At 38.1% G+C, this 24,843-nt stretch overlaps 2 protein-coding genes across 2 annotated transcripts in view; one reads left to right on the top strand and one right to left on the bottom strand.

The window, feature by feature from the left end:
• LOC149801384 (uncharacterized) overlaps window positions 1-10,273 on the bottom strand; it is a 37,616-nt gene extending 27,343 nt beyond the window's left edge. The window contains exon 1 of the mRNA XM_089955457.1: window positions 10,096-10,273. The gene's annotated coding sequence lies outside the window, so the exon portion shown is untranslated. The remainder of the gene's footprint in view (window positions 1-10,095) is intronic.
• Window positions 10,274-23,243: 12,970 nt separating this feature from the next.
• LOC149801383 (uncharacterized) overlaps window positions 23,244-24,843 on the top strand; it is a 142,647-nt gene continuing 141,047 nt past the window's right edge. The window contains 2 exon segments of the mRNA XM_089956795.1: window positions 23,244-23,330; window positions 24,371-24,468. Coding sequence (XP_089812921.1) covers window positions 23,327-23,330; window positions 24,371-24,468 — 102 coding nt within the window. The 5' untranslated portion in view covers window positions 23,244-23,326.

The raw sequence follows: 24,843 nt of genomic DNA, 5'->3' as shown, positions 1-24,843 counted from the left end.
ATTCCAAGAAGCCGTATACGAACTGTGGTTCAAAAGGTAATAAAGTTCCCAGGTATCCATGTTTTGTGTGGTTTTTCTTCTTCACAGGTAATAATAAGTCATCAATTCGATCCTGACTTTTTGCTTGAAAATGTCTGACAAATAACCGTTTCTTCGTTTCGTCTCCTCACCCTGATTCAGGAGAGCTTCGATACGATGGATCTCTTGAGTGGTTAATGGTGGACAAGAATGTTCATGCAAGTCTTCATACCACTGATGCAACACGTCTTTGTCCGAGATGAGACTCCAAGCTTCGTCCAGATACTCGTCCAATTTTTCTTCTTGACTCAGCATCAGGCATTTATCGTGTTGAATTTGACTGGGATGATCGTTTTGACATCCATAGCAATCTTTCTTGATCAATTCCGTCATTTTTTCGACCAAGTGTTTGGCAAAACAGGAGACTAAATGGGCTTCTTGTTCTAGCCATCTCGACTTCATCATGACAACTTCTTCGTCTTTGTCTTGGGATTCTCCTTCCACGGTCTCCTCACATTCCATGTCTAAAGTTTCTCCACTAGGTAAAGAGGGATAACAGTCTTCCATGGCTTCTAATAGTCTAGAATGACTTCTCTCAAACTGTTGATTTCTATGGTATTGTCGAATTCGGCATACAGGAGGACGTTCACCGTATAATCTGCGCGTAGATTTTCTGCAAACTGAATTTCCACACGAATCTTACTGGATTTTATAGGGTGGAAATGTCCCTGGTCTGGAGTGAAATCGAAAGCCCACAAAGCGTAGCCTCCTGCATAATCGTCGTACGAAATACCGTGACTGGTGTTGGTTCCTAACTGTCCCGTGGTTTCGTACAGGGACAAGTACGATCTCAAATAATTCTTGTCACCGAACTTAGGCTCAAAAGGTCGGGTACACAAGGTCTTGCCATCGCGGCTGAATTCGATCTTAGACACATTGTAATGTTGAAAGTTGAAAGGATTTTCGTTGTAGGCTCCGTTGAAGGCTGAATTCTTGACGATACCAAGGATCAAACGCTTGGGTAACTGTCCTTGGAACAGATGATCTTCGATTATGGATCGCTGTCCAGCAGGAATGGTGAAGGTTTTCACTTCCACGCGACTTGGCGGTCGTTCTGCTCAACGTCTGACTGACGTCGTTTCCCACTTTAGGTAACACTTCCACACGTCTCACGTAGAGTTTGGCTTCTTGGATGATGGTTTTGTAAGCGGCATCAGCAGCAGCCATTAAATGGAAAGCGGCACTGCTGAGATTCAGTCTCAAGCAGATATCCACCCCGTTCAGCAAATACTTTTCTTGTAACCACATGTCTAGATGCAAGCGATCCATCAGTTCTAAACTACGACTTCCAGCAATTTTCTTTTGTCGTTCTACAAATCTCGTTGTATTTGAACCATCCCCAGCAACTGTAATGCCGTTGAACTTAGTCGCTTGGTCAGGTTTCCATACCACGCAAGCATCCAGATGAGTGTTCTTGGCTTCTTTTCCGTACGTCAAGAGATTTTCCAGGTACGCTCGGTAAGGGTAAGTATCCATGCTGCTGCTGACCAGTTTGTTATTCAAATACAAGTCCACTGAGCTAAACAAGGAATGCATGAAATTAATGACGAGAGCTACTGTTTTTCAGCGTCTATGATAGCGTTGGGTGGTTCGATCACTTTCACTTTCAAGTACAGGTAACTGCTATTCAGATCGATGTAATCTTCGGGCTGTCCTTTGATTTCAAACTCGATGGGAGCTGAATCTGTCAAAGAGGAGACGGGGTTAAATTCCACCCACTGGGATTCTTGCATCGTCATCATGGTGGGGGGGGGGGGGCATGGCAAACAGATCCAGTTCCGACTTGGAACAAGCGCAAGATTCTCGGTGCATCATTTTGTTCTGTGTCTCAATAATCGAAAACGTCTAAGTCTCGAACGGTTCTTCTTTTCTTTGTCTTTCTCGCTTTAGAAGTGTGAAGTCTGGTGAAAGGGTGTTTTCTTCGTCGTCTCTTTCTGCCTTGTCCTTGCTGAATGCCTGACTCGGTAGCGTGCAGGGCATTTATAGGTGTGTCTCGTCGGCCCAAAAGGTCTTTACCCGTTTGCAGCAAGACATTTTTGCCTGCCCTCATGAATGCTTCTTTAGGGTTTTGTTTGTCGATGATGACATTTTGGAGAAATTCTTTGCCTTGTGTCAGTGCCACATCTTTCAAGGCGTGCAATCCGCGTGTCACGATCGGTTTCAACACCGGGGCCACCGAACGAAAGGCCGATTTTAACATATCTCCTAAACCGTGTCCTCGTTGTCGAGCAACCCCTCGGTACACTGGATACATGACTTACGAATCGTGAGAAAACCGTTTTCGAAAATGGAGTTTCACCGTGACTTTTCCTTTGGTGAATGAAATATTATGTCCCAAATCTCCTTTTATAGTAATGTTGACCGTGTCCAAATAAGACTTGCTGACAGGCAAATAGTGAGGATGTACAAATTCGCGGTGGACGTGATAAGTGTTTCCACCTTCCTCGTCAGCGTTCGTGGCAGAATCCACTTTGAAAGGAATGACACGCAGTAACGGCACAGAGGTGTGTCCCACCACGTTGTACTCCACCACATCGGAATACACGAACATCAAATTCAGTCCTTGATTCATTTCTACCGGGGTACGAAATAACTTGATAAAAGACTCGTTGTCGTAAATGATTGGTAATTCGTTTTTCTTGATTATGGCCATTCTCATGTTCATGTCTCCGCCCAACATGTCAAACAATTCAGAACAAAATGAAATGGACAGGGTTTTACTCCAGTCAAATTTCATCGAGAAGCGACGAGCTGCTTTGTGGTATTCCATGGTGACACTTTTTCTGACACTGTCCAAAGCTTTAAAAAAACACGCCATTAAACCTGGTGGCTATGGTGCTCACCAAATGTTGACCACTAAAATAATAGCCTGGGGGAATGAACAAGTGATAGGTGGTGTACTTTTGATTTCTTGTGCCAGGGGTTTTCTTGTCATATTTGACATGGGTATCCAAGTACTGTTGCACTTGCTCGTCATGAACTTCCACATCAAAAAAATTTTGATTGGGAAGGACATTGAGGACTTGGGTCGGGTGAATGATTTCTACCAAAGCCACTTCCCAATAAGCTTCGTGATCTAACTGGATGGCCTGAGGTAATTTGGCCGTGTAAAAGCACAACGTGTTGTTGGGAAACACCTCCATGGAACTGTCACTGGGTAAGGTTAAGTAAAATTGGTTTTGGTGACTCATAATTCCAGAGTTATGTGGATGTCCGAGGGGTTACTGGACGTCAGAGGCGTGTCTCCGCCCAAAATGGGGTTCTGGTTGTGGTTGTTGTTGGAGTGGTGACTGGCACTGGCACTGGACACAAGGTTCCCGTGGTTCCCGTTCAAGTGAATTTCAGGGAGGGATTGGGAAGCAGGTAACCGATGCAACTGCTCAATAAAATGGTCCATATTTGTTTGTCTCCTTGTTGCAAACTCAAATTGGCAATGGCTGCCCCGATGACACAATACACCACGAAGATTTGGCAGAAAAAGACGATTTGCGTTTTAGGCACACGTTCTCCACACCATACCCACAAGGGTTGTTTTTGTAAATCTTGCACAGAAGAACTAGGTGAAGGAGTGGTCGACGTAGCTGCGTCTGTGTGAAAGGGCATGATGGTCACTTCTTTTTATAGTCGATGACTTGCGAAGCGTCGATCCAAGAATCAAAACTGGGTGGATATCCTTTCCAACGTACTTTGACTTCTTTGACACGTCGTTTGCCCACTTTACGGTTCTGCGTTCGAGAATGCTTTCGATGTCGCACACGTCGTCTTCTTTTTTGGTGACACGTTGTAACTTCGGCAAATAAAACGTTCCTTTGAGCACTTCTCCGTTCATGTCTTCCAATTTATAGACGGCAGGATGACGGCCATGCACTCGTCCAGTGACGCGAAACAATTCGGTCGTCCAGTTAGGTAAGTAACCTTTGTCGAAAGTGCGTTTGGTTTTGCCAATGCGCACCCAATCTCCTACGGCCAACTCTCCACTTTTCTTGGGGACAGCCCTCGTCGGGGACGTACCAAACAGACGCTCAAACACCAGCACTTCGTTATCGGGAGTCACTTCTTGCGGGACACGTCGGATGCTTCGATGGTAAGATTGGTTGTACGCTTGCACCAGGTGCGGTAAGATGTCGATGTACTTCAGAGTGTGGTGATGCGTAAAATATTTCCACATGCGTTCTTTCAAATTGCGTTGAAAACGTTCCACGATGCTGGCTTTGGTTTCGGGATTCTTGGTGGTAAAAAAATGAATGTCACGTTTCTTTAATTCTTTTTGGAAAGCTTGGTTCAGAAATTCGGTGCCTTTGTCCGTTTGCCATCGAAGAGGGTGACGACCACTTTGTTTCAACACCCGTTGCAGGGCTCGCACTAACTCGCTGCACGACCCAGGCAAATTTGGAAAAGACGTCGATGACACAAAACAAATATTTGTAGCCACGATTGTAGCTGGCTCCCCCGTTGCGGGCATGCTGAATCCATTTGTCTTCCTTGTCGCACAAGTAATGTAACCAGCGTAGAGCTTTGACCGAGTATTGACGTTTGACATAGTGGGTCGACTGAGGGCTGATGATAGCCACGGTGTTTTCAGGCATGAATCGTTGGCGGTACACTAAGGAACACGCTTTGGGAATGGTGCAAGCTTCTTTCAAAGGATCGACCCCTCCGTGTTCCATGAACAGTTCTCGAAATTTTCCACAGCAACGTCGTAAAATTTCCACGTCGGAACGACAATAATTTAACATTTCTTCCTGAAAGTCGAAAGGGTCCGAGGCGTGAGCCTGATGCCAAGCGTAGAAAACTTCTCGTTGTTCGGTACGCATGTTGTCCGGGTCGTAATAGTGAGCCTCAGGTAAATGGGGTAGAACGGCGTGTTGATTGGCTTCCGTATTGAAAAGTGTGGAAAGTACCCTTTAGCCATTTCTGTCATTCCAAACGTTTTAGGCATTCGGCTAAAAGGCATGGCCAAGTAATTCATCGAATCTTTAAACTGTACTTGTCCCACTTGCATGAAAATGATTTTGGTTCCGTTCAAAGTCACTTTAGGACGCTCGGTGCCTTGTTCAGTATAGTATCTGAAAAGAAACTGTCCATCGTATCCGGAGAAATTGTGAGCCATCACCGTGGCATGACGATGACAATCTCCGTAACGTTCGATGTCCTCTTGGCTCCACGTCTTGTCGATGGGGTCTAAGACCCATTGGGCAAAATCGGCTAACGTGTTCGGTCCTCGAAAGATTTTTTCACGCCCTCTGGGAATCTTACTGCAGTGAGGGCAATGACTGAAGATAGGTTCTTGAATGTACTTCTCGCACGCTCGATGAGCCACGCAGAAATTAGGAATGTGAATACCGGTCTCTTGCATGCATTCGAAATCAAAAAAGATGAAATTGCCTTTCTTCTTGTGACCGTCCTCTTTCTCTGGTGGGGGCTGGTATTTTTGCACGTAGCATTGATGTTCCAAGTCCACGATGTGTTGACAAATGTGACATTTTTTTTCCCTGAACATACGTGTGCCTTGGCACTATTGGTACGTATGCCTTGTCCACACGTAGGGCACAATCTCAGCAGTTGACAAGCACATTTCAGCTGTGAACCTTGCGTCTTCAAATGTTGTTGGTAACAGGTAGGGCTGACAAACGTGCGCAGACAAGTTGAACAAGGCACTGGTCCTTCGCTCAGACAGGGTGGAGAGGCCAAACTTCCTGGGCATTTCGATCCACAATGTTTGTGTTGCTCTCGATTATTATAACCACGGTCACATTTCTCACAATGATATCTGTATCCCAGGAATCCGGTGATACTGGTAATGGTATCGAAATGGTCATCGTGATAATAGACATGAATGTATTTTCCGTCCTTAAAGTCTTTCCCTCGAAACAACAGAGGCCCGCGCATTTCTTGAGGGTACACTTTCAAGGTGTATCGTGGGGCTAGGACATCTTGCAATTTTTACATCTCAGGAATGCCACAGGGTGTGTCTTTGAACAGTCCGGCTTGTTGCAACAGGAGTTCTGCTTCACTTCGTTGTTTGGCTCGGTCCGATTTTCGAATAGTTTCCCAGGCTCTTTTCCATTCTACCGTGTCGTTCTTGTTGGCATAGGTTCGTCCCACCACGATAGCCCTGGCTAAACACATCTGGTCTTGAGGGTTGTTAATTCGGACGAGACTTGTTTTGGTGTTGCGAAGCTCGTTCACCAATAACATCTTTTTGCGTCCAGTCCCTTGAGGAGGAGAGACGTGGGTCATGTCCAGTGTGGCTTTTCCATCGGTGATGTCAAACTGGTCATTAGATTGTTGCACGTGTTGAATCTTGTCCATGACTTTGGAAGTGGTCAATTCTGCAGGGGTGCTAAACTCGATCCAAACAGGAGATTTCAAACCGTCGTGTTGTATGGAAAGTCTCAAGCGATCGTCTTCTTTGGGTTGACATTGTCGCTTGAGTGCGGTGAGCAAAGAATCCCACACCCCGGTGATGAACCCTTCTGCTTTCACTAACGGTACTTCAGCCTTGAAATCTTTAAACTTCACCGTGTATTTGTAAGCCGTGGTTCTAAATTTTCTAGAGGAGCGCTTTTCCGTCTCTCGAATGGAATAGTACTTTTCAGGGTTGACTAAGGGTGGCGAACTTTGTTTAGAGGGTTTGGATTCTGGTTCACTCATGTCCTCTTCAAAATCGCTGGCATGAATTTGTACCAAGACTTCAGCTCTGGTACGAGGCGATAGATCACGTTTCTGCCTCTTACTTTCTTCTTCTTCTTTCTTCTCAAATGAATTGGATCGTTTCATCTTGAGTGAAAAACGTCAAATGACTCAAGTTTAAACACCATAGACTAATTTATAGTCATGGCAGACCAACGTATATAAAAGGGTGTGTGTCTTGTCCTTTCACTATTCATTTCACTCTCAAACCGAGCACAACGATGGAAGAGACTACCCAGATGGAACGTTTCGTCAGAGCTTTGCGAGGGGTCATTAGAAAATTCTCTTCAGACCAGCCCACGGACTACTCTCCTTCCTTTCGAGATAAAAGTCAAGATACTTGCTATATCTGTCAGAGGAAAGGGCATTGGTCTTCAGAGTGTCCAGACCATCAAAAAAGAAAAAAAGGGGCTAGAAAAGACAAAAGTCAAGATACCTGTTATTATTGTCAAGAAAAAGGACATTGGTCTCCAGATTGCCCAAAAAAGAAACAAGAGGAGTCAGAAGAAAAGAGGGATTCTTCAGAAGAAGAGAGGGATTCTTCGGAAGAAGAGAGGGATTCTTTAGAGGAAGAAAGCAGCCAGGTAAAGAAAAAGAAACAGGAGAAGAAAAGAAGAAGGAAAGAAAGTGAGGAGGAAGAGGAGGAAAAAACTGTGAAGGTGAAGAAATTTAAAAAACAGAGAGACTAAACAATAAGACAGAAGGAGTGTAAGAACTTTTTAAAATGCTCTGTTGTGAATTGTGAATTGGATTGTAACTATTGATAAAAGAATACATTAATTATATAAGGTAAGTGTCTTTGAGTTTTGATTTTAAAATAAGAACGTACACTCACGCACTCATATACACGTAATATAGGGGTAAAATGATTTTTTTTTTGAGTTATTGGCAATTGAAATTGTATTTGTTTTCGAGAGACGTGGGTGGCCCTGGGAAGGGCCTTTGGTTTTTTTTTGGTGTAGGGGTGAGTTTAAGCAATCAACTTTATCTGTCTTAAGCCTTTGCCACGGCCGAGGCCTACTTCTGGACTGCGTACTGTTGATGATGATGATTTGGTTGAAATCACTAAGGGTGGTACGGTAGGCTTAGTCACAGGGTTGACGTGTTTAGCTCGGGAAGGTCGTATTCTCTTTGGTCGTAATAAAGAAGTCTGATACATTTGTTTCAGACTTCTTAACTCCGCTAAAATGTCCAACAGTACCGTGACCGTTTGATTTTCACCCTCTTGTTTCTTTGCTCCTACTTCTTGTTGTTGTTGTTTTTTTCTTACCTCTTCTTCTTGCTGCTGTTGCTGTAGGAGAAAAGCTTGTTCCGCTTCCTTTTGTCGTTGTATAAATTTCTCCAATTCTTCTTTCTGTCTCTGTCTAAAATTCTCCACTTGCGGTAATGAAGAAGGTAACGAAGGTTCCGGAACAAATTCTTGCGAGGTAAGAAAATCCACAAAATCCCAATTTACCTCTTCTGAAAGTAAGTCCGGGTTCCCTTGGGCGGTCTCCCCTGCTGGTGCACCCCAATGGATCGTTTTCTGAGTTTCTGTCATGTTGAATCACTGTCGCATAGATTGACTGCACACAGGCGCTAGCGAATCTATATAGACCACGTGACGTCACAAACTGCTCTCTTCGGATTGGATGCGGGCTGACTGAATTTTGTAACGCGTGTTCCGATTGGTGAATGAACTCAATCGGTTTCAATCCTTCCTCTACCTATAAATAAGCGCAGTTCAGTGCATTGATTCACCTGTTCTCGTCGCCTCAAGATGTGGATCACAGTTGAATCATCCACCCTTGTGTCTTCAATGATGTTTAGGACGGACATGCTAATGTATGTCCGATCCAAGTGGACCGTTGTCCACAGGACAGACACCAGTCTGTGGATACGTAGGATCTACGTAGAAAGACAAGGATGCCTCAAAAGAGTGCTGATTTACGGTCCTACAGTGAGGCGCAGCCTAAGGACAAGAAGAAGACCAATGCGGTGCCCTTTATGTTAATGGATACAAAGGATGCCTCAAAAGAGTGCTGATTTACGGCCCTACAGTGAGGCGCAGCCTAAGGACAAGAAGAAGACCAATGCGGTGCCCTTTATGTTAATGGATACATTAACATAAACCCAAAGGCCCTTTTCAGGGCCACTCATAGGTCTCGAAAAGAGATTGACTTTCGATTGCCTACCCCTTTTTTTAAAAAATTTTTTTAAAAAAATAATCCCATGTTTAATTCCCCTTGTCCCTAAAGTAGTAGTTTTTTTTCTCCCATGTTAAATTCCCCTTGTCCCTAAACAAGCCCAAACTCTATTCCCATGTTCGATTCCCCTTGTCCCTAGACAAGCCCAAACTCTATTCCCCATGTTCAATTCCCTTTGTCCCTAGACAAGCCCAAACTCTATTCCCCATGTTAAATTCCCCTTGTCCCTAGAGTGGCCCAGCAATTTTCCCCATGTTAAATTTCCATTGTCCCTAGAGTGGCCGGGGGGGGGGGGGTCTGTAATGCTAATTCCCATTGTCCCTAGGGTGGCCCCATTCACTACTCACAACCGATACCAATTATCTGAAACTTTAAAGTCAATAAAGATAACATGTATGAACCTCCTAAATTTACTTATACATTTCATTCCTGTAGTATACACGCCTCTTGTCAAAGAACAACATCTGACAACGCCCACATTTACTGATACTTTATACCATTGTATCAAGCACACCTGTTCATAAAGGACAACATTAATGAACCTATTATATGTTCTTATACATTCAACTTCCGTATCAAGCAGACTTGTCCTACATGGACATTTATTTATCTCCTAAATTTGCTTATGCAATCTACCCTGTATCGAGCACACCTATCCATAAAGGGCAATATTGATGAATTTACTAAATTTACTTATACATTCTACCTCTGTATCAAACACACTTTTCCATAAAGGACAAGAGTTATGAAACTCCAAAATTTACTGATACTTTCTTCATGTGTATCAAGCACACCTGTCCAGAAAGGACAAACATTTATGAACCTCCTCAATTTACTTATACACTTTACGTTTGTATTAATCACACCTGTCCATAAAAGACAACATTTTGGGACCTATTTAGTTTTTCTTCTTCACGGGTTTGACTGCAAATGTTTCATTGATACATAGATAGACTGGGCTGACCCAACGAAGAACTGTTTCATGACCGTGTCAGTGGCAAAATCGATTTCGCAAAAAAAAAACTGGTGTTAATATTCACTTTATTGCTATTTGATAAGAATATTAAAGATTGAAGGAAAACGAACCCGTCAAACAGTTGCCAAACTGTTTGAAGAAGAAGCTAAATAAATTACTAACCTCAAGATGTTGCTAGATGAATCCGCCAAACTCCTAATGATATAATTGGGATTCCTTTCACGTGCATTTTAATAAAATATCTATTACCAGAGTAACAGATTGAGATCTTGAAAGTTGTATTTATCATTGAATGAAATTATAAATTATGTGTTCTAAAGTATTACACCAGTTTTAAATGTTCATCGGATTTTTGAAAGGAGAACTCCTGTTGGCAAATAAGACGTTGTTGGCATGTCTGGTATACTCAAAGTAAACATTGTTGTTACAAAAGAGTGAGGTCCGTGGATGAGTAAAATGGACACTACTTTCTTATTTGTTTATCCGAATCTAGCCTAGATTTAGGGTAATCTATACAATAATGAATGTGGTACAATTTTCCGAAAATCGACTAGATTTTAGAAATGGTAGTCTTACTGTGTATGCGTGTTATCTTGCCTGACACGAGACTGAAGTACATCTTTATGCATCAAGATACACTAATGCTATCTGTAATATCTTCAAATCCTTCTATGCATACAAAACTGATTTTTGACTAAATTGCTAATATCTTTTCATTTATATTTACTGTCTGCCCCAGTCTTTCTGCAAGTCAGATAGCAACTCAGTTAGCCAGTCAGCCATGCAGTTTGGTTGATTGACTTTTTGATTACTGGTGTCTGTATATTGTACTTTTTTTTATAAGCAATTAGATGGTTAGGCAGATAGGTGGGTAGGCAAGTACGTATACTAAATGGAAAAAAGACTCTTTCTTGTAGTTTAATTTACTTATCTAGTATCCTTTATGCTCATCATGATCCAATAATAAACAGAGCTTATGCAGTTAGAGACCATCCAAAGGGGGAGTAAGGCCTGGGATTTGTAAATTTTATTTCTATCTCTCCAATGGCTCAGCAAAACATTGCCCTTATTTTGTAGAAGAAAAGAGTTAGTTATATCGATCCTATTAGCTGAAAGAAAATACATCCCTATATAAAAGAATGAATTTCCTGGTTGAAGAAAGCGTCGAAGCACCCTCTTACTTCAGAGAGCTTCTGCATCCACTTGGTACATATTGATCTTGTATTTGTGTTTTGTGATGTTGGAGGTGACTCAAACCAGTAGACAAAGTAAATCACTAAGTTTGAATGGTGACTACTTACCTATGCACACGTCGGATATTTGAACAAATCCAGTCATGAACCACGGAGATGCAAAATGTGCACATTGCAGCCGCGCTATCCAGTGCCAGTGTTAAAAGATGATACCTGTCAATCTTTATGAGAACATGTTATTCTTGCACTTCTTTGTAACTTTCTTGTTATAACCTCAAGTCAGATTAAAATGCATCGTCAAAAATTGCAAAAAGAAGAAAAACTAAATAGGTCCCAATTGCAAAATAAATAACTGACATTTCACAAATCCATTTTAGTTTAAAATTTAGGAGCAATTGGTACAGGCCAATATTTCTTTATTTTTTATTTTTTATTTATTTATTTATTTATTTATTTATTTATTTATTTATTTATTTTAGTAATAATCCGTAGGTTAACTTGCGGGAGACACTTGGAGGTAATGCTAAAATGGTCCATAGGTTTAACATGGGAATGATATTATGGGATCAAGAGGTTAATAGGGTCAAACGGGACTGGTAATGTTAAAATTTGTACCTACAATCCAATTACAACCCATATACAATCCAGACACACACCCTTACAATCCGGCACCCGGTTACTATCCAAACTCACCACATATACAGTCCAGCTTTTGCTTTTTGATTCCTATCAAAACATGCAACAGACACTGTCCAGCACCATAATTTTTATTACTATCCATACATTCCTTACAATCCAGATACACCACTACCAGTCAACAGAAAGGGCAAGAAGTGTTGATTACAAACTTGCGCGCGCATACACACACACACACGCACACAAACGTACTATCTCACAAGGGATTGGTTCGATATAAAAGAAGTGTGATGAAATAGACAAACCTTCACGCAAATGTCAAACCATACTATGGGATAATATAGACACACACTTTCATACAAGTGTAAAATCACACATACACCTTCCATACAAAGACACTAACACAAAATAAGGCGTGAAAGGATTTTTGTAGTTGTCAACTACCTCGACATGATGAGTGAAACGCACAGATGCACAAATTATAACACACAAAGTTTTGGCCAAATAAGGATTAGCATATATCTTGCTAGAGATCTTGATGACCCTAAAAAGGGTCATTGATGTTATTACTCAAAGATTAGGGTTAACACATAGTAAGCCGCTTCACTGTTTCTCTCCTCAGACTTCGTCTCCCGGAGGGGCACTACACCAGTACTCTCTTTAGACACCCCTGCAATTGTAAATACACTCTTTTCCCCGAGATATCAGAGTCTGTAATCTTGTCGATGGCTCAACATGCGGTCACATTCACTAGGTAGTTGCGGTCGGCAAGGATGCTTCAAACAAGCGTAGAAGATTCAGCAGTGGTAGTACCTAGTAGACTTGGTCTTGAGAATAGGTAAAACAATGGGATCGGATCAAAAAGGATTGAAATGTTCAACCAAACACAACACGCCTTTCAAAAGCAGAAGAAGAACGTGTCTTCTCTCTTCTAATCATAAATGAGCGGTCGCGTGAGGTCATATTCGATATATAGGATCACTAGTGATCCTACTTTTTACCACTGTGGCACAGTTTGAGTACCATACATATGGCTGAAACAATTAAGACAGGGTATTGGGGTGTGCCTGCTGCGGGTTACATCGTGTACTGGGAGTGATTGTGCAATGACCATAACGACTAATGCAGCTCCAGTATTTTGCTTCCGGAAGAGGATGAATTTAATTTAGTTTTGATTGATTTCATATTGTCTCTGCAAGAATGTTTCCCTGCAATCGTAGCTCCTCCTTCTCCATCGTTACCATTGGTGGATGATTTTAGAACAAGGTAGAAAAAAGAACTGGAAAATTATTGGCAACAACAGAGAAAAGCAAACGAAGTATGTATTCAACAAGAGCAAGAAGAACTTTGTTTTGTGATAGACAGAACGACTGGACAGTTTGCTCTTAAACCAGCGTTCAAGACTAATGTCTCGGTCTTTTGAAAATCTCTTGTCTGCTTCACATTTCCATAGAGGCTCACGCTGTAATGGATTGTATAGCCAGTCGTATGTAGAAAGCGTTGACGATCTGTAAGCTGGATATTGATTGCCGTATTAATCTATGTTTATCTCATAATCCTATCTTTATTATCAATATGTCGTCATCATACAAGTGCCTGCTCGATTATCGATAATGTAAACGCTGTATGCTTAAATCATTTCGACTTTGGTAATACCGTTTGGAATATTTATATTCCTTGGCAATGAGCCAATGGACAATGCTGATAAAAATAGTGCAGAGAGCAAGGTTGTTTTTTTTTTTATCAAAGCAAAAAAAACGGACTTACAAATGGAGCTACTAATATATTTATTTGTCATTATGCTGTTTTGCCCCATTCTAGAAAACATTTGTATGATGTGCCCAACGACTATCCTTTGGCGCTTGTTGCTGTTCACTGTAAAAGATCGAAACTGCAGCAGACGAAACCCCGAGGTCTAAATGGAGAAGACTGTGGTCTAAGAAAAGGTGGCTTGGTAGAGGTGCTGCTGATGGTAGATTTGTATGAAAAAGATTAACAATGTGGATATCTGTGTTATCTCATTCACTGACTATACATTAAAATTTGTTATCGTTTATGCTGCCTTAAACCTCTACAAAACCACAACACAGCACTTCGTGGACCTGGTAGGTTTATGAGAAAGGAAAATGCCTTCACTTGTCAGGAACTAGTCGAATATCATTGGGAAGAGGTCTCCGGTTATTCAATACAAAACGCAAAAGGCCACGCGCCAATTGAAAAGTCTTAATTTACTCGCAGTGATGAAATCAGTCCAGCATTTTCTTGGTGTCTTTATGCGAAATGATCTTGTATCAACGGTGCAACACCCACACGTGAAACCGGTATTGTCAGCCTGGATTTAACAACAATACCTGGTACTCATTGATTTGCATACATTGTGACACCTCAGCATCGTTCATATTTTGATTTGTACGGACTTGCACCACAAACTTAACTTGTTGATTATTTAACCAGGAAAGGTAAACAACACTTTTGTTCGACAATACCAGTACAAACCAGTTTGGATGGACAAATTTATGATTATCTTGTTGTCAAAGCGTTGCATGCAATTGTGGGTAGGAAAGCATCTTTACCACCAACCTCGCCAGCACTTAATGACTTCACATTGAAGTACAATATTATATAAATGTCCATTAAACGTTATTCAGGCCGACGACACGGCGCAGATGTAGATCTGAGCATGTTTGCCACCAAAGGGAATTTGATTGAGTTTATTAGTTGCAATAATTGTTTTTGTTGATACAGGTGAGCTTTTGATTTTTGAATATCAAACTGGTAAACTTAAAACGTTTAATGTTGACATTCAATATCTTGTTTTCAAGTTGAAAGGCGTTGTCGCAAAGAACCTGGTTAAAGTCACTAAAAGCGTTGAAATTACTCAAATATAACCTTACTATCCACTTCGGTTACGTTTATCAACACATATTTTACACGAATATTGACTCGGTTAAGAAAAGAAAGATCTAGACTGTTTTATTCAAGAAGGACTCACTTGTTTGGGTAACAAATATTGGGTAACGATGTTCGTTAGAGGCAAAAGCTACAGGCGTAATCGATGTGTTTTTAAATGAAAATGGTGCTAAACTCCCAGAATGTACAATCGCTCGTAAATGAAATATTCCCCAGGAAGATATTTTCTATGACTGAAAGTCAAATGTACCGGTAAAAAAATGGGGAATAATAATAATCCACTGGTTGCACATAGTATATGTCTTCCTTGCCAAAATGGGCACAGTTGATGGGGGATAGAGGCTTTGACGATTTTCAGGACCCCAAAAAGGCAAATATGGCAAAACCACCATAATGATACTACTTATTTGATGTTGACATTAAGTTCACGCATTGACGTCAAAATTACCTTTCATTATTGTGCCGGTTGCTATTATGACGATAGGCAATCTTCATATCAGATTGCATTTAGAAAGCAAATTTGCTCACACACGGACCGTTAAGTTAATGCATATTACCTTCTCTAATTATATGTTTATTATATGAAACATACTCAAAGTGAAAGTAATTAGAGTTGACAAATGAATCTATAACATTTAGCGCATATTCAAAGATTACAGAGTCTACTTCTACTAATATCATTATGTGTCTTCTAAAAGCAGTGGCGCACATGATCTTTGGAAAGGAGACTCTGGAACTGACATGATATTCAAAGGTCAATTGACTGCTATGATATTTTGGGCTTGCTGCACATTTGGAGGTCATCCTTCTGTGTAAATAAACAAAGAGGAAGATATTGTGGTATTATATACCAGTCTTTCGGTTTTAATATTACTTGCTGGCATATAGCCTATTCTCTTCACTACTTAAACAGGCAATATATTAGACAATAACTTTGAAGAGGTTCATAGGATTGGACAGACTTGTAAAAGTGACGGGAACCATCAGTATTTATCGCAGTCACGGCATGTACCTAAGAAATGTTGCCAATAACTTTGACCTAGAGCCTTTTTCCATTGTGTCCCTAACGAAAATAAAAAACAGGATCATTGATTTTTTAAAACTATTATTTGCTCAAGAACTAAGGAAATGAGCTGCCTAGTTCTTTTTATTATCAGTGGTTCTAGATGGCTTACGAATATAATACACGCGTTGAATTGATTAATTCAAGGTTCAAAGTGCACGGATTCCAGACGCGTCATGTAATTATAAATTCAAGCGCCACCTATACCATCAAGAGCCAATAAAATGTTGTGGAGTACCCAGTCTACGCAGTATCTGTAGAAGGAAAGAATTCACACTGACGATGAGATCGTTTAACCGCAGGTAAGTTGTTTATGGGATGAGGTGCGCTGACCAGATTTTAGGTGACGTTCCTCGTGGTGCACAGTTTTATTTGCATTTGTTTCATTTTTACCTTGACTCTACGACAAATTCTCCCAGGCATCTTACATTTAGGTTGCTTAATAACTATGGGGGCGAGCATGAATGTTGTTTTATATATCTGTGTAATCAATTATCTATATATATGATGTTTGTTACGCCTGGATTCGTTGAATGTGAATTTTCTTTTCTCTATATAGACCTTACAGCAAAGAGTGCGCGAGATTTTTGGATAAATATGCTACGGAAATGTTTGCAATGGTATTGTTTTCCAAGCAGCTTCATGTTAGGATGTTTTGGTGATTGCTTAATTAGTCGTCTGGTTTGTTGTATGATGTGTTAGTTGTTGTAAAAATTAATGTTGTCGGCCCGTCGCTCGTTTTCTAGCTTCATGTACTGTTCCCATTTCTATACGTCTCCCACATTTTGTTCTTCTTCTTGGTTTTAAGAGGAGATATGGTGGTTGTTTTTCTTATCTTTCTTATATTGGAATAACGATTTCTTTATTTCTTTCTTTCTTATGTAGATGTGTGGGTCGCAGTATATTTTATTATTCTGACCATTGTACATTGAATGCATGACCTGAACTTTGAATTTAATGGTAATGCTCAACACGGGAATAAGTACAAAAGAACTAATTAAATGCAAAACCCGAATGATGAGTGGGTTCCAATAGGAATTAACGTAAAAGAAATATCAAAGATCATTCGAATAACATGTCAAGTATCAACGGTACCAAGATACAGTATAGTGTGTTTTCTAAGCTCTATTGATTTTGTAGTGGCTACTATTTCTATAGATTTGTGCATATTGGGATGTCGGTAGTAGTATGGATACAATACAATATTGCTAATATTACTAAAGTTATGCATTAAAAAACAAGATGATCTGCTATTTTGTTCAGCTTCTCAATGACAACAGTCATTATGTGCAACATGTGTATATGCCCTAGTTTTCATTGGTAGTTTCTGATTCATTGTTCTGATAGATATCAACGATATATACATTTTAGATAATAAAGCATTGAGATATTTTTGTGACTGAAAATTTACCTTCATAATTTAATAATTTTTTAATATCAATAAAAATAATTTAAAGTTATCATTATTTTATTTTGTTCACTATGAAATATTATTGTTTTGAGATCTATACTAATGGGCTACAACCCTGCGTCTCCAGAAAACATGACGTTTGAAATTGTCTGCAATAAGTTAAATTAACTATATCAGATTTTAAATGTTGGTGTTCTATTATATGCCGTTTCTTAAACCCTAAAACTAACAAGCACATTTTAACATCGGTCTTATATACAATACCTCATTAACATTCCTTCATTATTAATATTGCAAATGTGTATTGAACGCCAAAATGTTATCTTTTTTTAAACTTTAAAAACAATCAAAGCATTAAACAACTTCTCAATTAGTTATGTTGACCCCTCCGCAGGCTAATATGCAAAATAATACATTTATGAATTGATGATACCTTTTACTTCTAAAAATTCGTCAAAACCAGGAGAGCATTTGCGTCCACCGTCCGGCAATATTTTTTTGGCTTGCAATTTGGCATTTTATGTGCTTTTTTATAGACTTTTAAAATGATAATGTTTCGATGATATGTATACGTCTTCGATACGCTAATGATATTTGAATACATGTTATCGGTAAGCCAGTATTCTATGTAGTTGCTTAACTTGTACAAAAAGCAATGACAATTTTGTAAGCAACTTTTGTTTCGCTGAGTGAGGATCATTATCTGAATCAAGAGCATTGCATTTTTGTTATATAGTTATACTTGGACTACGTGATTTCCGTCACGTGTTTTATGCTAACAAACTTTCTGATCCTTCTAGAAGAACTTTTGATCACGATCTGGGGTTGCGTTTTGCGTCTTAGTTTGTAATATAATTCTGAAAATTTGTTATTTGTGCTTTAAGATCTTGACATAATCGCTTGCATTATGTTGTGTCCAGGAATTCATTTAATTTGAAATTTATTTTTTCAAATTATTTTATTTAAGTGATTCTTCTCGGGAAATAATGAGTGCTGAAATAAAATAATATTCTTGATCAGAGACATTCACTGGGATTTATAGTGAATTCAAGCCTGGAATTATATTAATGTGATTCAACAAAAGACTATTAGTACAACACCACGATGCAGAACACCCCAGGCACATCAACACCTTCAGCGTTGGATTGAATTAGGATTTCCACTAAAGTTTATTCAGAACTTTCATTATTAGGACTTGTGTCTGTAATTCTCAGATTATTTGGGATTTAATTTGCAATACCGTAAGTTCCATTTTTACACATTCACTTTTTATTCTAGGGAAATAAATTATTTCTTGAATTTTACAAAGCTTGTTGCTTTTCACTCTTTTCTGGTACTTATGTTAACAGCATAGAAACGTAAAACTAAAAAGGCTTCCAACAGTAATGATATTTTCAGACGTCTTAGCTACAGTCTTCTTCAATCTGGTGGTTTGTAAATGCTAAACATAGGTATGCTGACTTTATAAAGACATATTCTAAAGCCTAAATTTACTTCAAGCAAAACCACATCACCATATACAATTCTAGGCCAAAATCATCGCATTTTTCAGCATAAACAAATCACAAATAATCATAATTAAATGAAATGGCTTCTAAGCCGACTTTTTCCCAGACCTAACATGTACTCAAAAACATAGATATATTAAGTAGTTGAAAAGAATTAAAGTGTACTAATTTGTCACAACTAAATATCGGATATCAGATTTGAAAGACTTAACAAGGACAATACCATACCCATGTCATGCTTTGCAGTTTAGCTCTTCAGCTAATAAAGACATTCCACGCATATTTAAGGACACACAATTCTCCTTCGAGGAAATAAATTATTGTCCATATAATCAAATATTTTTGATGACTTCAAGTTATGATTTGAACAGCGATGATTCTATTAATAAGTACAGAGCATGGTGTGACATTAAGTTTTGACAGAATGAATCTGACTGGATAGTAACAACTGGATGTGGAATATATTGACAAAATTAACAGATCAAAGCCTGCCAGAGTTAGTAACTTCGGTGTATAGTTTCACATTTCCTTTAAGATATAGTCATTACTGTCTGAATATGAAACATCTTTTCGTGATGAGCAATCATTTAATTCAAACAATAACATAAATCCAAACCAACGTAACCTAATTTATAATAACTAATGCTGCAAGAACTAAACTGAGATGATGTTATGACTCTACGGTATTTAACTAAGTGCCAGAAAAGAGAGAAAACCAACAAGTTTTGTAAATAATTTGTTTCCTCGTATGCAAAGTGAAAACCTACAAATAGCGTACAGCATGGTGCATGAAATCTTAATTAATCCTAAAAGTTATATTACAAGTCCAAAAGTATCGAGTATTCCAAATTAGTTCATGGGTGTTCCGAATGAAGTTCAATCTTTTTAGCCAATTTTTATAAATGAAACGGGTTTTCTGCCCTTCGATTGGCTGTAAACGGTCACGTGATATTGATCTGCAATATTTTACACATCGATAAATTCTGGGACTACTTTCGGTTTTTGTACTGTTTGCAATATAAATAAACATTGCAGACACATCATTGTGAAACGACTGTTTCATCTTTTAGATTCTTTATTCAGCAAATAAGTATAAATTATACTCTTTTTCTACTTGTTCAAATATTCTTTGATTGAAATGCATAGTTTACAATTTGGAATTCGTCTGTTACATAGTCGCGCAAAATGGCCGATTATGAGATTGATACATTCCCTCACAATGTATCCCATGACCTCAGTCACCTTAGCCATACACAACAAAAACAATAATAGCGTGGGAACTTGGCCAGTAAATTTTGAGGCCGCTGAGGGATATAAACCAAGATTCGAGAAATTATCTGAGGAGGACTTAAAAGCTATTGAAACAAATCAATACTCAGAGCTATTAAACGAAACACAAAATGGGGCATTGGCCTTTTCAATGGTAATTTATATATATATATTAAATTTGTTTGCTTTTAAAAAGAACGTGTGTGGGTGTTGGTGGTATGCTGAATATTGCCACTTACACAAAAATAAAAACAAATATTTATGAGGCCATTATTTAAAGAGTGAATAAAAATTTTAAATGGTAAAACTGCCATCTCCACCAATGTGACTTAGCACCTTTGAAAAATGTATATAATAGTCCATAAAGGTAATTGTTTTGCTAATCTAAATTATTTTGGATATGTAGTCATTAATTCCTTCCAGCACTCCAGCACTCAACTATGCAACCAGACAAAACATATTTACGTTTTTGCGAGCAACTCTACATTTAACAACTGCAAACTTAATTTCACATTAGATAAATGAAAGGGTCCTGTTAAGTATTAACGTTTATGAAAAAGATATAAAATGTTATTCCTATATAGAACATATTAAAATTAAAGAAAAAAAATGTCCTTTTTTTACGAAAAGAAATGTGCTGACACCACGGGAGGCCACTGCCTAAGATGTAAAGTATGAAGTTGCCGAATAAACGTGACTGACAGTAGTTACGTTTCATTTGACATTAGATGACTGAACGGGTCTTCGTAAGTATTAAAGCTGTTGAGAATGATATAAAATGTTATTCCTGTACACAATTTATTTAATTGTCACCTTTAGGTTAGTAAGGGATAGCATCATTTTGTTCATATTTCCATGTTGTTCATTGATAAAATCCATTATGACTTGAGGTTTGATTTAAAATTTAATCTAGCACACTTGTTCATTCCGTATCAGCTGTTATTATGTAAGGTCATGGTCATCTGACGTAGCAGATGGGACTGACTAAAATTGAACAAAAATGTTGTAAAGAAATTAGATGTGTTGAAATCGCCGGTAGCCATTGCCTAATATGTAAAGTAAGAAGTTTCTGGATAAACGTAAATGTGACTGTACGTGTGATTCTGTACAGGTTATGTGTTATTGGGCGATGTAAAGCTGCGAATGAAAGGAAAGTAAACGCTACTCAAATAAGAATGCATTGTTGATGGAATAAGTGGATTTGACGAACGAAAGAACGAAATTGGAATTATAAGGATTAAATGATCATGGTTGGGTATTTATCGATGTGTAAATTTTACGTACTCACTCACAAAGTTAACATAAAGTCCTTCGGACTTTATTTACTTTGAGTGATTACACACCGATAAATACCCAACCATGATCATGATATCATATATATATCATTGTCATCTAGATTGTAGAATCCAGCTTGTTAGACTACTGCGAGCAATTCCGTGCAATGTTGCTGTGAGATTTCGACTAACAGATACAAATATAATTCACATGATTTTTCACGTCTTTTATTATTAAGAAAATAATTATTGGTTTAGATGGTTTAAATTAGGAAATACAGGATTAGGAATTGCGGGTGTAAGTAAAATATGAGTAGGAGCAGCAAAACTAGGCGGAACTTGAGTGGGAGTAGGTAAAATCGGAGTGGGAAAGTTTCTTTCTATCAAACGAAAATTGCTGTAGACAGAGCTATAGTTGTTCTAATCATTAAAATGGCAGTATATATTACACCTTTTCTTTAGACATTTTTTGCGTTTTAGCTAATGGTCAAATTTCTCTAATGTATGAAATGATGTTTTCAATATTGATTCTAAAATTAAGCTTTTGATCTGTTAAAAGTCCAGCTGCTTGTTCCCATTTACTTTTAATGCTTTTCAGCCGTTTTTGCAATTTAAATTTTGAAGCTGCATCTGTTTTGTTTTTATTTTTTAAAAAGTTCTTTATGTTCTATCTCTGTCTCATATGTAACAAAATCTATTTGTATAACACATATTTTTATGCCACATCTTCCTCCGCCTTTTCACATCCACTCAATTCTCTTTCCTCATGATCGGCGCATTAATCTTTTAGCTGCAGCTGGAAGTTCTCAGCTTCGGTTATATTATAGTCTATGCTTGCCATTAATTCTCTTACTTATTGTTGAAATGAAGCAGGAGTAGAAACAGGTTAAGCAGGAGTGGGAAAACTAGTCTAATTGGTAAACAAAGTGCTACCAGCAACATCTTTGTTAGGGACACGTCCACCAATTGATGATGTGAATAAATTACATTAAAAGAAGACTATATGGCATCAAGTGGGATTAGATAATGTAACCTTGCTAGTCGGGAATAATGCGAAAACCATTTTTAAAATTAAATTCAACAAATAATTTATTTGTCGAGAATACAAAGTGAAAATGTAAAAGGAACTTAAGGTTTTAGAAAATAACTCGTCGATATTGATTCAGACGTTTGAATCAGTGCTAGATACACTAATCCACAAAACAAAAGCTGTTATACCGGGGATTTTAAACAGTACGGATAAACAAGATTCAAAATAACCGAGGTTTGTCAGAACTGTAGCTAAACAGCTCCAAAAGATCACTATAGCGTTTGTTGTTGTATCTTCTTTGTTTAGTAGTAGGAAAGCTAGTCAATTTTCAAACTCTAAAGCACATGATAATAATCCAAAAACTCCTAATATTTCTAATGATGTTTCTTGTGGAATATATAGTATTGTTAATCTATATTTTTAGAACTTAAATTCTCGTAAACATGACTTCGAAATAATTATTGGCAAAAAACTGGCCATAATGAGTTCACCCCACCCCTATATATAACTACAGTTTTGAAAAGACAATAGGAAAAGCTAAAATTTCAAGAATTGCAGTGAGTTACAAATCTAGCGTTGACGTTGCTAATCAGGTGGTATATATCTAATTAAACTACATGTTTGAAGAGCATCGATAAATCGAACACGTCGAGCCAGAGATGAAACTAATCTAATCATGTAAAAGTTTTGATTATGTCATCAGCTTTTGATTATGTCATCAGCTTTTCATTATGTCATCAGCTTTTCATTATGTCATCAGCTTTTGTTGACATTATGATTGTTACTACTGCTTCCACTACAAATACCGCTACTACTCTTCTGCAACGACAATAACATTGGTTAATACAACCCTTATTGCTAGTAGTACTTGTAGTAATACTAGTAGTAGCAGTGGCAGTAGCAACGACAATAATCTTGATGTCGTATTCAAAGATTCAGATTATTCTACCTGTCTTTTGTTAGTTGAGAAAATGCATTTGTTCTGCCAGACTAAAGGAACAAGTTAGTGGATGTTCTGCCAGACTAAAGAAACAAGTTAGCGGATGTTCTGCCAGACTAAAGGAACAAGTTAGCGGATGTTCTGCGATAGTTGTTATAGATGGGTAAGGTATAATATAAACTTCATTCTATCTTCCATTCTTTCTTTCCATCTGTTCGGTTTGAGTATTGTTAGGGTTTCTGCAGTGAGAATGACGCAGTGTTCTCATTGACTGGCTTGGATTAATCGAATCAATGAGAGAGAAAAAATAGTTGAACTGACATGAAGAGAATATATCAGGTTATTTTGAGATCGGATGACATCAGAAGTTTAAATTGGAAGCAGCTTATATCCTTCAAGTTAACATTATTTTTATTGAAAAATATGTCTGAAAAACTTTGCAATTTTTGCGCGACTGGTAAAAGTTTCATTGTGCAAGTGCAGAGAAAATGCATTGGTTCTGGCATTTTTTCTACCAAAGTGGTAATATGAATATTGTTTGGAAAGGAGATATATACAAAATCACATCAACAAACACAGGAAGGTGATGTCTGATTTGATGAGTGTTGCCAGAAAATGCGAACTCACCATTTAAGTATTACTCTTATCAGTATATTAGTAGAAGGGTGATTATAATTTGACTATAAGATTATGCAGATGGATGGAATGGTATGGAAAAAAATACCAACATACAGTATGGTTTCCAGAAGAAAAAATCCTTTATAGATTGCATATTTGTATTCATCTTCAACTTATTGTCTTCTGATAAAATGTTTCATTATGTATTTATCAATCATGAAAAGGTTTTAAAAAAAAACGTAATTTATTATGGTATGAATTAATTCGTAACCGAGTTAGTTTGATGATGGTGAAGGGTTTAAAGGCTATTTATAACTATGTAAAATATTATGTAAGATGCAGCATTTGCTTTGTACATAATTATGACTCATTATATGGCTTGAAAGAAGAGAAGCTTGCTTGCATGTTTTAAAATAATATACAAAGACACAATTTCATGATAAAGTCTAATATGTATTGTTGGAAAAGAAGGCATGGAGATACAAGCAAAATTCGTTTTTATGCTCTTTTTCTGTTTATTCCTGTAGCTGATCTATATAAAAGACTAAATTCGTTATCTCGCTCTTTTTATGTCCATTTCTGTAGCTGATCCATACATCAGAGAGTTCGGTTTGAAGCAACCACCTCTCATTCAACAGTTGAGGAAGATTTTGTACGATTACCAGGATGATGCCCTTTTAAAGGTAATAATCTAATGAATTTCATGTGTGTTTTAAACTTGCTTTTACTGATAGGACTGGTTTTTGTCTTTCATTTTACAGCTCCTCAGAAGTTAATTATACAATATTTATGAATATCCTGAAATTTCTTCTCTTTACGCAAGATCCTGTTTTCATTTTACGTGGAAGAAATTACTGCAATGTATTGTCTTGTTTTACACGCATAATGCACATGGAAATCCAATGAAGGGTTAATAAAAAAAAGTTAAACAACATCTAGTCTAAGGCAAGACTGATCTATGTTCCTCTATGTCCATTTTTCCAGCAAAGTTCCTAATGCACAAAGGACACAAACCATATTTGAGAAGATGCAATCTTACATTGTTTACAGCAACAAAC

The sequence above is a fragment of the Sinohyriopsis cumingii genome, chromosome 4 (assembly GCF_028554795.1).
Source record: "Sinohyriopsis cumingii isolate HCF-2022 chromosome 4, ASM2855479v2, whole genome shotgun sequence".
In the NCBI taxonomy this organism is placed as follows: Eukaryota; Metazoa; Mollusca; class Bivalvia; order Unionida; family Unionidae; genus Sinohyriopsis; species Sinohyriopsis cumingii.
This window is presented reverse-complemented; position numbering and strand designations above follow the sequence as displayed.